This window comes from Vicia villosa, unplaced genomic scaffold (genome assembly GCF_029867415.1).
Source record: "Vicia villosa cultivar HV-30 ecotype Madison, WI unplaced genomic scaffold, Vvil1.0 ctg.002238F_1_1, whole genome shotgun sequence".
In the NCBI taxonomy this organism is placed as follows: domain Eukaryota; kingdom Viridiplantae; phylum Streptophyta; class Magnoliopsida; order Fabales; family Fabaceae; genus Vicia; species Vicia villosa.
In genome coordinates this window covers 117,967-132,926 of record NW_026705872.1, presented here as the reverse complement: position 1 = coordinate 132,926, position 14,960 = coordinate 117,967, and the positions used below count along the sequence as shown (strand labels likewise).

Below are 14,960 nucleotides of genomic sequence, written 5' to 3'. Positions count from 1 at the left end.
AGGGATATACATGACAGGTACCGTTGGTGACTATTTTGTTCTGATGGTGACTTTTGTTCTTATGGTTTTGTGGTACCCATGTCGGACCTTTGATCCTGCAACGTCCGATCTTGTCCAGAAGCAACACACACTTCTCCTATATGGGGAGGGGCCTTCATTGCATCATACTCATCATAGCATGTTTAATTTCAAAAAAAAAGGAAAAAAAAAAAAAGAAGAAAAAAAGAGATTAATATTCATATGCATGTCATTTTTCAAGGTATCCAAAGTCAACACTTCTCATCAAGAATGGCTAACAGTGTGACCGTCAACAAAAAGGCTACGAAGCATACCTTCTCTTGCAGTTTCTACCGTGAGGACATAACACCTTTGGTTCGATTGAGCACCCGAGTTACTGGGCAAAATTTGGATGAATTCAGAAAGACTTATGGCCACCTTCTGCTTATGTTAACTACTCGTATTGATGAGTGGGGTCTCTACACTCTTCTTCAGTTTTATGATTCTGAGCAGCGCTGCTTTACCTTTCAAGATTACCAATTAGCCCCTACCCTCGAAGAGTATGCACATATTCTTCAAATCAAAGTTCAACATAAGGTTCCTTTTGTGTGTGCACCTGAGAAGCCCAAAATGGATCGCATTGCTGATGCTCTTTATTTGAGCATGAAGGACGTTAAGGATAACTGGAAGCCTAATGGTGGGACCCATGGATTCTATGTGAAATTCCTGATGAAGAAAGCTGAAGCCCTTGCTGATGAGGAAAAGTGGAAAGAATTCAATGCTCTCCTGGCCGTCATGATCTATGGATTAGTGATGTTCCCGAATATTCCAAATTTTGTTGACCTCACTGCCATTTGTCTCTTTATGGATCAAAATCCTGTACCCACTATGTTGGGCGACACTTATTATGCCATCCATTCTAGGTATGGGAAAAAAGGATCAGTTGGGGGTTGTTTACCAATACTGTACGAATGGTTTTCTTCACATTTGCCTAAAAGCGGAGCGTTTGTCACCACAAGAGATTCACAGAAGTGGCCCCAAAGGATCATGGGGCTCACTGCAAATGACACCGTCTGGTGTCGCATCGGAATGAGCATAGAGGAAGTTATAACTAGTTGTGGCAGTTTTGACAACGTTCCCCTCATAGGAACGAAAGGTGTTATCAATTATAACCCGAGGCTCGCGTTACGCCAGTTGGGATTTGTGCTTAAAGACAAGCCTTTGGACAAAGAGATATTCGAATCCGTTTGCTTTGAGAAGGGAACTGATCCAGAGGGTTTGGAAAAAGTAAGAAGTGCCTGGAATAGCATCCATACAGATGATCAGACTTCCCTAGGTGGGAAGAATGTCGTTGCCAAATGAGCTTATACAGATTGGGTCAAAGATAGAGTTAAGGATCGCCTTTTGCCTTTCCCGAAGGTTAACCCATTGTACGAGCAACCACCTGAGGTTCTAACTGCCACTATGCCTGTTGAGAATTGCATCCAAGTGGATATGGAAAGCACCCAATTGCATGAAAAGAGGTCAGACGCACAACTAAAACATCATCTTATGGACCAGAAGAGGGCTGAATTAGCACATGAGGTTAAAATGATGAAAGGAGGATCTTCTAGAGTTCAGAAAAGGGCTAGAGTTGAAAAGGGTGAAAGAGCTACCACTATTCGTGTCGAGGACCATCAAAGTGTTATAGCAGAAGCTGTAAAAGAAGAGGAAGAAAAACTCAAGCGAGAATACAGAGAAGAGTTAAGGGTTCACAAGCTCAGAATAGGGAAAGAGGCTAGGGCCGAGGTGAAGAGTTTGAAAAGGAAGCTTGAAGAGGAAACCACCCAGAGGATTGTAGTCGAGAAGAAGCTTGAAGAGGAAACTACCCAAAGGATAGCGATTGAGACGCAACTTAAAGGTAGTCATCTCCGCTCCGCTCGACTAACAGAAGAGAATGTCAAGCTCAGAGATCAAATGACAGATATGGAGAATGCACCCGAGAAGACTTATCTCCCAGAATGCAAAGGATGTGACGAACTTAGGGAGTGCTGCAAGAAGCTAGATGGGCATTTGTTTCGCAAAGATGAGGTGATTCAAAGTCTTCTTAAAGGAAGGGATCGAGAAGTGACCAAGAATTTGTTTGACGAAACTAAGAAGTGGAGTGATGAGCACTTCAGACAAGGAGGGCCTTTGTTTTATATTCGGATGGATTGATGTTTGAGTCTGTATGTCTCGACCACCACCAGACTTGTTGGATGGGGTCTTTTATTTCCCTTGTTGAACTATCTTGTTGATGTATGGCCTTGCCCAAGTTTAAATTTCTGTTATGAATAAAAAAGAACTAGTTCCTTTGTTTCCTCTTAATGCTCATCCCTTGTCACATTGTTAAACATTCTTGATTAATATTAAAAAATTTGGATACTCTGAAAATGGCACCTCACATCATATGCATACATGCACTTCATACACATCATGCACAAACAGGTACATCAGATGGTGTTCTTATTTGACTGACCAGGTTTTCTCTTTCAGCAATTGCACCTCCACCTACACATCGCTACTATATGAGGGCTAATCATTCACTGCAAATGGATCAGTTAAGGGATGATCTTATCCAGATGAGAACTCAGGTTACTGCTCAGATGGCTCAGTTCATGGAAGTCATGCAAGGCATGGCTGATCGACAAGAAAAGCTCAGAATCCAGATGGACACAATTGCTCAGGTTGTTGCGGACCCCCCACAAAGAAATTCTGCTGATATCCGTGTCAATGGCGAACTTGTGAACGGAGGACCTGGTGTAAGTCCTCCTGCTGCCAATCAAGGTAATCCTCGTGGGCCTCCCCAGCCTATTCCTGAAGGAAAAACTACACAACAAATCAGAAGGGCTGCTGCTACCACCGTGTTGGAAGAGGACCGACACGAGGATTTGTTTCCTGAAAGTGAATGGGGATTTCCACATGATGCTGGAAGGATGTTTAGAGGTCTGGAGGAAAGGATGAGGCGATGGAAGGCCAAGGACTGGGTTTGGATATTAATGACTTGGGTTTAGTTCTTGGCGTCCGTGTGCCACCAAAATTCAAGGTACCCGACTTTGAGAAATACAAGGGGAATACTTGTCCTAAGACACATGTCCGAGCTTACTTTCGCAAAATGCATGTGTACTCTGAGGATGAAGGATTATTGATGCATTTCTTCCAAGATAGCCTGACTGGGGCATCCTTGGAATGGTACATGAGATTGGAGAGAGCTAATATCTGAAGTTGGAGGGACCTAGTTGATGCCTTCATAAAGCAGTATCAGTATAATGTTGACATGGCACCAAATCGCACTCAGTTACAGAATCTAGCCCAGAAAGCTAATGAGTCCTTCAAAGAATATGCGCAGAAATGGCGCGAGTTGGCGGCTAGAGTCCATGCACCTATGCTGGAAAGAGAGATGATGGACATGTTCACCAATACTCTAGAGGGCCAATACTACTCCGCCTGCTCTGCATCCTCAAGTTTCGCCGACTTGGTTATGATTGGTGAACAAATTAAAAGTGGAATTAAGGCTGGTAGAATACAGAATCCAGGTGCTGCAAGTTCCTCCTCTGGGGCTGGTGGAAAGAAGCCATACAATGGGTTTGCCAAGAAGAGAGAAGGTGAGACTAGTGCTGCTTACTATGGTGGAGGCAGAAATCAGGCTTATCAATAAGTAGCCACTGTGACTATACCAAATGCTCCCTTCCAACATCAACAACAAGGGTATCCGCTGCGTCAGTACCAGCAACGGCCGAAATTGCCAGAAAGGGTTTTTGATCCGATCCCGATGACATATGCACAAGTATTGCCATATCTCCTCGATTTGAATTTGGTCCAATTGAGGACTTTGGCCACTCCTGCTAAGTTGCCTGCTAGTTGGGATGCCAATGCAAGATTTGAGTTCCACTCTTGGTCACCTGGACATAATATTGAAAACTGTAAAGCATTGAAGCATAAAGTCCAGGATCTTCTCGACTCTAAAGCCATCGAGTTTACTCCTACTCAAGGACCTAATGTTGTTCAGAATACTATGCCTCCCCATGGAGCTCATGCGGCAAATGCTATTGAGGTCGTTGAAGATGCTCACCTGGTCAAGGATGTGATCGAATTGGGCTCATTGTTGCCATTATTGAAGAAGGAATTGTTGAGGATGAGTCTATACGCTGGTTGTGGAGAATTCTGTACTGATTGCATGGTCACTTCCTCAGTTTGTGATAAGGCGAAAGGTGGGATTCAACAATTGATGGATAGTGGGTACCTACAGTTTGAGGGTGTGCGACGTCCTGAAAAGGCTGAAAACAAAGTTAATGTGGCATCCATCCCGTATACTCCTGCCAAGATTCCAATTCCTGCCAGAGCACCCCCTTTGGTTATTACACTTCCTGGTCCCGTCCCATATAACAGTGAAAAAGCAATCCCATGGAATTATGGGGGAGAAGTTTTCTACCAAGGGGCCAAGTATGAGGTTAAAGCGCCGGTTGAGAGAGAAGGTGTGGGTAATGTTGTTGGCATTGGGAGAATGATAAGGAGTGGTCGTATTTTCAATCCTCCTCAGAATACTCGCGATGATAATGTAGAAGCTCTAGCCCAAGCTAAAGGAAAAAGAGTGATAGAAGATGCAGTGGATCAGGGGCAAAGCTCTAATTCTGAAGATACTGTGGCCAAGGAAATGGAAGAGTTCCTAAAAATCATCAAGAAAAGTGAGTATAAAGTGGTTGACCAGTTGAGTCAAACTCAATCAAAGATTTCGATTTTGCAGTTGCTTCTGTGTTCGGAGACACATCGAAATGCTTTATTGAGACTTCTAAGTATTGCCTTTGTCCCTCCGGAAATCTCAGTGAATCAACTTGAAGGAGTGGTGTCAAACATCAACGCTGGTAATGGATTGGGATTCACTAATGCAGACTTGCCTTCCGATGGTAGAAACCATAATAGAGCTTTGCACATATCAGTGGAATGTAAAGGGACTATGTTATCACGTGTTCTCGTGGATAATGTATCTTCTTTGAATGTATTACCGAAGTCGTCTTTGATGAGGCTAGATTATTCTGGTGTTGAGATAAGGCCGAGTGAATTGACGGTGAGAGCCTTTGAGGGATCAAAGAGATCAGTGTTTGGGGTGGTTGACTTGCCGATAATGATAGGCCCTCAGCTTTTCACTGTTACTTTCTTTGTGATGGATATCCACCCGTCTTACAGTTGTCTCTTGGGACGTCCATGGATCCATGCCGCTGGGGCCGTGACTTCCACATTGCATCAAAAACTCAAATTCGCGACTCAAGGAAAGATAGTCACAATATGTGGGGAGGAAGAACACGTGGTAAGCCATCTTGCGTCCTTCAGGTATATTGATGTGGAAGGGGAGGTCTATGAGACACCTTGAAGGATAGAAAAACACTTAGAAAGGGGGAGTTTGAATAAGTGTAGTCTAAAAACTTGGACGATAAAAATAAATTGCACAATTATTTTTATCCTGGTTCGTTGTTAACCAAACTACTCCAGTCCACCCCCACGGAGTGATTTACCTCACCTGAGGATTTAATCCACTAATCGCAACAGATTACAATGGTTTTCCACTTAGTCCGCAACTAGGTCTTCTAGAGTATCCTGATCACAACCTGATCACTCTAGGAACAAATGCTTAGACACAAGCTAAGACTTTCTTAGAGTATCCTGACTACCACGTGATCACTCTAATTACAACTGCTTAGACACAAGCTAAGACTTCCTAGAGTATCCTGATCAACACTTGATCACTCTAGTTACTTACAAATTAATGTAATCAATTCTAAGAGTATTACAATTGCTTCTGAAAAGCTATAATCACAACAGTGATATTTCTCTTAACGTTTAAGCTTAATCTCACTAATATATTACAACAGCAATGTAGTGAGCTTAGATGAAGATGAAGTTTCTGAGCTTTGATTTGAACAGCAATTCAGCAAGTTAATATTCACAGAAATCGTCAAGAATTGGTTAACCTTGCTTCTCATCAGAACTTCATATTTATAGGCAGTTGAGAAGATGACCGTTGGGAGCATTTAATGCTTTGCGTATTCCGTACAGCATTGCATTTAATGTTTCACGCTTTTGTCAACTACCTCGAGCCTTGTTCACGCTGTGTCTACTGACGTTGCCTTTAATAGCTTCCAACGTTCCTTTTGTCAGTCACCGTAGCCTGCCACCTGTACTTTCTTCTGATCTGATGTTTGTGTATACAATGTTTGAATATCATCAGAGTCAAATAGCTTGGTGCATAGCATCTTCTTGTCTTCTGACCTTGAAGTGCTTCTGAGCGTGATACCATGAGAACTTCAGTGCTTCTGCTTCTGATCTCAAGTTCTTCTGATGCTTCCATAGACCCATGTTCTGATTCTTCCTTGACCATCTTCTGATGTCTTGCCTGACCATGTTCTGATGTTGCATGTTGAACCTTCTGAGTCAAAGCTTCTGAGCGCTGATTTGTGCATACTCTTTATATATTTCCTGAAAAGGAAATTGCAATGTAATAGAGTACCACATTATCTCACACAAAATTCATATCCTTGTTATCATCAAAACTAAGAATATTGATCAGAACAAATCTTGTTCTAACAATCTCCCCCTTTTTGATGATGACAAAAACATATATAAATGATATGAATTTGCGATCAGAAAGAACGGACAGCTAAAGACAATTCACACAGCTATAGCATAAGCATGTGAATATGTCTCCCCCTGAGATTAACAATCTCCCCCTGAGATGAATAATCTCCCCCTGAAATAAATACTAGAAGAATTTTATAAATAAAAGACTTCCCTGAGTATTTCAGTAGAGATGTTCACAGTGCTCGATCTTCAGAACATTCATGACTTCTGATTCTTGCTTCCATAGGACAGCTTCAGAACTTTGAATTTCTTTAGATCCTCAGAACATTCACAGCTTCTGATTCCTGCTTCCATCGGACAGCTTCTGAACTTGAATTTCTTTGATCTTTAGAACATTCACAGCTTCTGATTTTTGCTTCCATCGGACAGCTTCAGAACTTGAATTTCTTTGATCTTCATAACATTCACAGCTTCTGATTTCTGCTTCCATCGGACAGCTTCAGAGCTTGAATTTCTTCTTACATCACTTCATGCTAGATTGTATCAGAACATTGTTGAATATACCAGAGCATCATCAGAGCATCTCTACATCCTGAAATGTTACAGAACAAAACTAAACGACAAAAGTCAGCATGAATGAGTCAAAACATAGAACATGTTTCAGAACACATAATATGTATCAGAGCCATATAGAATGTGTCAGAACAAATAGACATAATGTTTCAGATCATATTCTATCATCAGAATATCTGAACATTCTTCCTTCTTGCTTCTGATTCTGATTCTGAAGCTTCATAGCACTCAGCTTGCTTCAAGAATCCAAGAACTTGATTCATCTTGTTGCTTCTCATGTTGATCTTCAATTCCTGCAACAACACAACTTAAAGCATAGAACTTTGCAAGTTCTGTTAGTAAAGAAACTGATTAAATCAAATCATTTATCACATATTTCTCCCCCTTTTTGTCATATCATCAAAAACATAAAAGATTCAGATAAAAACAAAAAGAAACACACGGAAGAAAAGGATGATTTTCATTGAAGTTCAAACAGACAGGTACAGAAGTACACGAAGAGAAGGAAGACCAGATGCACAAAACAAGATGCAGCAAAAGCAAAAACAAAACAACTAAGACTCAATCTAAGATGACCCTAGTCTTGACAAGATCTTGGCCAGCATCTCTTGAACCCCATTGTTATGCTCATTCTGCTTCTCTATGAAAGCTCTAAACTCAGCATTGACTGAGCTTTGCTCATCCTGGTTCTTCTGAAGAACTTCCAGAGTCCTTGCAAGACGGGAAGGTTCATCAGAAGAAGCTTCACAGCTTCTATCCAACGGGATGGCATTGTGATCAGTAGCTTCCATTGATAGATCATTTGCAGGGATTTCCTCAACAGGAACTGATTCAGCAACATGATCTTCTACATCTGCTTCTTGCATAGAAGCATCTTCATATTCTGCAGCCGGAATCTCAGAATCTCCATTCTCAAGTGCCTGAAGAATGGCAGCTAGATTCCTAGGGGCAGAAGGACCTTCAACTTCTGGTGGGTCAACAACTTCTGGAATGACCAAGCTTGGGTCTTCCTTAGAAGGGTTTTCCCTCAGAAAGTCAAAGAGGGTCTTGAAATCCCCGAGAAGAACTGGATATTGAGGTCTCCAGACCACAATTTCCCTGCAAGGATTAGCTTCCAATGCAGCAGCCAATCTTGCTACTTCCAATTCATCCACAAAGGGCTTTTCTTCCAAGGTATATCTTCCTCTCAGACGAGCAAACCAGAAGTCTTCATAGCTTCTCAGAATTCCACGAGGCCGTGGAGCAGCTTCTACACAGGCTTCCTGAAGTTCTATAAATAGAGCATCTGATTCTCTGCGTAGGATCCTCCAGAACTTCCTCCTAGCGACGTCATTCAGGCCAGAACTTTCAACAATTCAGAGGGTGTCAAAGATACTTCTGAGATTCCTCTTTACTTTTTCAAAAATTACACCAATAGGGTAGACAAGGCGGGATTTTATTTTGGTTTTTGAAAAGGCGGGGTTGAGGATGAAATAAGGTTGAGGTTCTCTATCCAATCTATAAGAAGATTCTGCTTCAGTATCAGAATCTAACACTACCACTTCAGCTTCAGGACGAGGCTTGGGAGTGTAGTTGCAATCACGGAGTAGTTGTTCATGTGATGCAGAGGTTGGAAGATCAGAACCACTATGGTTGTTTTGAGAGGTAGAAGGAATGGGTTCAAAGTTGGCATGGGGAGGTGGTTGAGAGATGGAGATATTTGTGTGAGGTGGAAAGAGAGTTTGAAGGGGTGGTATATCCAGAACAGGATTGATGGTGGGTGGAGAAGAAGGAATGGTTACAGGAGAAGATGGAGGTGTAAGAACATAGACAGTTATAGGTGATTCTGATGTGGCTTTTTCTGGTTCAGGGATAGGGGCAACCGCTATTGGTGCAACTTCTAAAATACCAGCAGGAGTAGAATCAGGTTCAGAACTACATATACCTTTGGATGCTTTCTGAAGAGCTTTGACCACAGCCTTAGTCTTCTTCTGCTTCTTACTCTTCGGCTCTTCAACAATCTTTGTTTTGCCGCTAGAGATCTCTTTCCTTCTGACGCTCGCCAGAACTTCCTGTTGATTCACAGCCTCTTGAACAACATTTTCTTCATCAGATTCTTGAAGAATCATCTACCTTTTTCTGGTTTTCTTCTTCTCAACAACTTCAACAATCTCAACATTGTTATTTGACTTCTTCTTCTTTTTCTCAGCTTCCTTCTTTTTCTTCTCAAAATCAACAGAAACAGCCTTAACAACCTTTGCAATGACTTCTTCTGGGACCACTTCTTTCTCAGTGGTAGCAGCAACTTTCTGAACAACCTTCACTCGATTAACAGAAGGATGATCAAACTTTCTTTTGGTCTTTTCTTCCTTCTTGCGATTTACTTTAATTGGAGCACCTTTCTCTTGATCTTTAAGACTGTTATCCTCTTTTTGTGACTTCAGATACCTAGTTCTGACTTCTGGTACCTCACTATTTAAGAAGGTTCCAAATTCAGCTAGAACGAGTTTTCTTCTGATTCTTGTTCCAGCAAGAGGTTGGGGAGTCTTAATGATAGCCTTAATCACTTTCATCTTCTTTAACGTGAAAGCATTCAGGCAGGCCCCAGAGGTGACAGCAAGGTCTTTGATAATACCTTCAGATTCCAGGTCCTCAACAATCTTGGAATGAACCAGAAGATTTGAGATAATTCTACCAAACGGAATGATGGTACAACTTTTTTCTCTGAAGGCATTTCTGGACTCCTTCACAGCCTTCCACATATGGTTGAAGATAATGTAGATAGCATCAACCTTCTTCTTAGTGGCAATGCAATACAGAATGTATTTTTGCTCATTGTTGAGGAAGTCAGAAGCATGTGTCCCTTTCCTGTGATAGAAACACCCAAGAAGAATCTTGGTCCAGATTTTGTAGAGATCTCTCATGTCCTTGACATTCTTTGTTTCATTTATGTCTGGGTAGAGAGTGGATAAAACATCTTTCCAATTTACCCTTTGATCGATTTCAAAAGCTCCCTAAGCGTTTCTCAGATCAAACATCATCCTTAGGATGTTCTCAATCACTACCACAAACTTTCCATGGACGAAGGACAAGATTGATTTAGGGGCGACAACTGCATGTACCCAGAATTCCTTGACAAGATCTGGGTAGACTGGTCCACAGAACTCAGCGAACAACAAAGTCCATCCTTGAAAAATTATATCTTCTTTGAGATGAAATTCGTGTTCTTCAATGTTATCAAAATCAACCATGAGTTCACATAGAACTTCTAATTTATCCTTAGGAATGGAGCACGCAACGACTGGAGTGAGTTCCTGATTTTCTTCATCTTGAATATGGAGAGGAGTAGATGAATCAACATTTTGAGATGAAGAAGCAGCCATTGAAACAGAATGAACAACTAGGAAGAACAAATTCTGGGTTTTCGGTTAGGGTTTTAGAAGCGACTAAGAAGTTTTCAAAAGAGAGTATGCAAGAAGAAAGAGAGACAAGGAGCGAAAAAGATATATGAGATGATTTGAAAAGAATGAATAGATACGGATTAAAAAAAATGCAATAAGATTAGAAAATGAACAGTTACAGAATCACGAGAAATCAATTTACATTAAATGATAAGTGACGTTAGGTGAGAGAACGTGGTAAATGAAATCATTTAACACAGTTACCTAGGTCGGCGTCTTTTCAACTGCACGCTTTGTACTAACCGTACATACACGTGTTCACCATTAGATAATAGATGACAGCTGTAAATTTTTTGAATAGACTTTACGCCTTCTGATTCTGATCACTGCTTCTGAGACTGCCAGCTTCTGCAGCTTTGCTTCTTGGTTCTACTGCTTCTGATATATCAATATCAAAATCTGCAAAATTCTCAAACTGCTTTGGTTTTTCAAGACCAAGCTTATCATCAAACCTGATATTGATTGATTCTTCTACAATCAATGTTTCAGTATTGTATACTCTGTAGCCTTTAGAGCATTCAGAATATCCAAGAAGGGAACACTTTTGTGCTTTAGAATCAAACTTACCAAGATGATCTTTAGTATTCAGAATAAAACACACACATCCAAAAGGATGGAAATATGAAATGTTGGGCTTTCTGTTCTTCCACAATTCATAAAGAGTCTTTTTTAGAATAGGTCTTATAGAGATTCTATTCTGAATATAACATGCAGTATTTATTGCTTATGCCCAGAAATGCTTAGCCATATTGGTTTCATTGATCATGGTTCTGGCCATTTCTTGTAGAGTCCTATTCTTTCGCTCTACAACTCCATTTTGCTGGGGAGTTCTAGGACAAGAGAAATCATGGGCAATACCATTTTCTTTGAAGAATTCCTCAAAGAATTTGTTCTCAAATTCACCACCATGATCACTTCTAACCTTTATGATTTTACACTCTTTCTCAGATTGGATCTGAGTGCAGAATTCAAAGAACACTGAATGAGACTCATCCTTGTGTTTCAAGAACTTTACCCATGTCCAGCGGCTATAATCATCTACAATGACTAATCCATATTTCTTCCCTTTGACAGATGCTGTTTTGACTGGGCCAAACAGATCAATGTGCAAAAGTTCTAACGGCCTTGAGGAAGAGACAACATTCTTAGATTTGAATGCAGGTCTGGAGAACTTGCCCTTCTGACATGCTTCACAAAGAGCATCTGATTTGTATTTCAGATTTGGGAGTCCTCTGACCAGATTTAGTTTGTTAATCTGAGAAATCTTTCTCAAACTAGCATGTCCTAATCTTCTGTGCCAGACCCATTGCTCCTCAGAAACAGACATAAGACAAGTCACCTTCTGCTTCTCAAGATCAGAAAGATCAATCTTATAAATGTTGTTCTTTCTCTTGCCTATAAATAGGATTGAGCCATCCTTCTGACTTACAGCCTTGCAAGACTTTTGATTGAAGATTATATCATAACCATTGTCACTTAATTGACTTATGGACAATAAGTTATGCGTTAATCCTTCTACAAGAAGTACATTAGTTATGGAAGGAGAGTTACCAAGACTTATGGTTCCAGAGCCAATGATTTTGCCCTTCTGATCTCCTCCAAACTTGACTTCTCCACCTGGTTTAAGCACCAGGTCTTGGAATTTAGACCTTCTTCCCGTCATGTGTCGCAGGCACCCAGAGTCCAGGTACCATGACATTTTGCTTTTTGTCCTCTTTGCCGCCAAGGATATCTGCAACAGAAATTATCTTCTCCTTAGGTACCCACAATTTCTTGGGTCCTTTCTTCTTAGTTCTCCTCAAGTTCTGATTGAACTTGGGTTTAGCAAAATATTTAACAGGAGGAACAGCATGATATTCTTTGGGTTTGTCAGCATGATATTTCTTAGGATGTGTCACATGCTTCTTGGTGTGAACAATGTTAAAACTCTGTGCATGTGAAGTGAGCCTAATATCATGTGCATGGCCATATTTGAAATGATCATACAATGGCTTGTATGTGATCTTCAGATCATCAACAGGTTCAAATTTATGTGAGGTATCACCCTTAAACCAAAACCAAACCTTCTGTTTCCAGAAACACCATATATCATAGAGGCAAGATGACATCTGCCAATACTTCTAGATAAGAAATTTCTGAAGCTCGAGTCATATTCTTTTATAATATGATTCATGCTAGGAATGGATTTTTCTGTTTCAGAAGGAGATCCACTATCTTTGGATAGATTTAAAACTTTTTCCTTCAGTTCAGAATTTTCCAATTCCAGATTCTTAGTTTCAAATTCAAACTGCTTTTTCAGCTTTTTGTATTTGATACTAAGATGAGCCTTGAGTTCCTGAAGTTCTGTTAAACTGGAAACTAACTCTTCTCTAGATAGTTCAGAAAATACCTCTTCAGAATCTAATTCTGATGTAGATTCTGATCCATCATCTTCTGTAGCCATCAGCGCGAAGTTGGCCTGCTCTCCTTCAGAGTCTGATTCTGATTCTGATTCAGAATCATCCCATGTTGCCATAAGACCTTTCTTCTTATGAAACTTCTTCTTGGGATTCTCCTTCTGAAGTTTTGGACACTCGTTCTTGTAATGTCCAGGCTCATTGCACTCATAGCAGATAGCCTTCTTCTTGTCAGATCTTCTGTCACCATAAGATTCTCCTCGTTCAAATCTCTTTGAGCTTCTGAAGCCTCTGAACTTCCTTTGCTTGCTCTTCCAGAGTTGGTTTACCCTTCTGGAGATCATGGACAGTTCATCTTCTTCTTCAGATTCTGATTCTTCAGGATCTTCTTCTCTAGCCTGAAAAGCGTTAGTGCATTTTTTAACATTAGATTTTAATGCAATAGACTTACCTTTCTTCTGAGGCTCGTTTGCGTCCAGCTCTATTTCATGGCTTCTCAAGGCACTGATAAGCTCTTCCAAAGAAACTTCATTCAGATTCTTGGCAATCTTGAATGCAGTCACCATTGGACCCCATCTTCTGGGTAAGCTTCTGATAATCTTCTTTACATGATCAGCCTTGGTGTAGCCTTTATCCAGAACTCTCAATCCAGCAGTTAGAGTTTGAAATCTTGAGAACATCTTCTCAATATCTTCATCATCCTCCATCTTGAAGGCTTCATATTTCTGGATTAGAGCAAGAGCTTTAGTCTCCTTGACTTGAGCATTTCCCTCATGGGTCATTTTCAATGACTCATATATATCATGGGCAGTTTCCCTGTTAGATATCTTCTCATACTCAGCATGAGAGATAGCATTCAGCAAAACAGTCCTGCATTTGTGATGATTTTTGAATTCTTTCTTTTGATCATCAGTCATTTCGCTTCTTGTGAGCCTTACACCAGTAGTTTTAACAGGATGTTTGTAACCATCCAACAGAAGATACCATAGATCAACATCTAGACCAAGAAAGTAACTTTCCAGTTTATCTTTCCAGTATTCAAAGTTTTCACCATCAAATACTGGTGGTCTAGTATAACCATTGTTACCGTTGTATTGCTCAGCAGAGCCAGATGTAGATGCAGATGTATTTGTTGAAATTTCACCAGGCATCTTTTACTGAAGCGTTTTTCTCTTCCTGAATCTTTTCTAAACACAGTTAAGTGCTTGCACCTTAGAACCGGCGCTCTGATGCCAATTGAAGGATAGAAAAACACTTAGAAAGGGGGGGTTTGAATAAGTGTAGTCTAAAAACTTGAACGATAAAAACAATTTGCACAGTTATTTTTATCCTGGTTCGTTGTTAACTAAACTACTCCAGTCCACCCCCACGGAGTGATTTACCTCACCTGAGGATTTAATCCACTAATCGCAACAGATTACAATGGTTTTCCACTTAGTCCGCGACTAAGTCTTCTAGAGTATCCTGATTACAACCTGATCACTCCAGGAACAAATGCTTAGACACAAGCTAAGACTTTCTTAGAGTATCCTGACCACCACGTGATCACTCTAATTACAACTGCTTAGACACAAGCTAAGACTTCCTAGAGTATCCTGATCAACACTTGATCACTCTAGTTACTTACAAATTAATGTAATCAATTCTAAGAGTATTATAATTGCTTCTGAAAAGCTATAATCACAACAGTGATATTTCTGTTAACGTTTAAGCTTAATCTCACTAATATATTACAACAGCAATGTAGTGAGCTTTGATGAAGATGAAGTTTCTGAGCTTTGATTTGAACAGCGTTTCAGTAAGATAATATTCACAGAAATCGTCAAGAATTGGTTAACCTTGCTTCTCATCATAACTTCATATTTATAGGCACTTGAGAAGATGATCGTTGGGAGCATTTAATGCTTTGCGTATTCCGTACAGCATTGCATTTAATGTTTCACGCTTTTGTCAACTACCTCGA

General features: G+C 40.5%; 2 protein-coding genes across 2 annotated transcripts; both read left to right on the top strand.

Moving 5' to 3' along the window:
• Positions 1-288: 288 nt before the first annotated feature.
• Positions 289-1,359, top strand: LOC131638263 (uncharacterized). Its single transcript, XM_058908816.1, has 2 exons — positions 289-594; positions 676-1,359. The coding sequence occupies exons 1-2, from the start codon at positions 289-291 to the stop codon at positions 1,357-1,359; spliced, it is 990 nt and encodes a 329-aa protein (XP_058764799.1).
• A 2,428-nt stretch (positions 1,360-3,787) lies between these two features.
• LOC131638262 (uncharacterized) lies at positions 3,788-5,383 on the top strand. Its single transcript, XM_058908815.1, has one exon. It carries the CDS (start codon positions 3,788-3,790, stop codon positions 5,381-5,383), a length of 1,596 nt encoding a protein of 531 aa, XP_058764798.1.
• Positions 5,384-14,960: the final 9,577 nt, after the last annotated feature.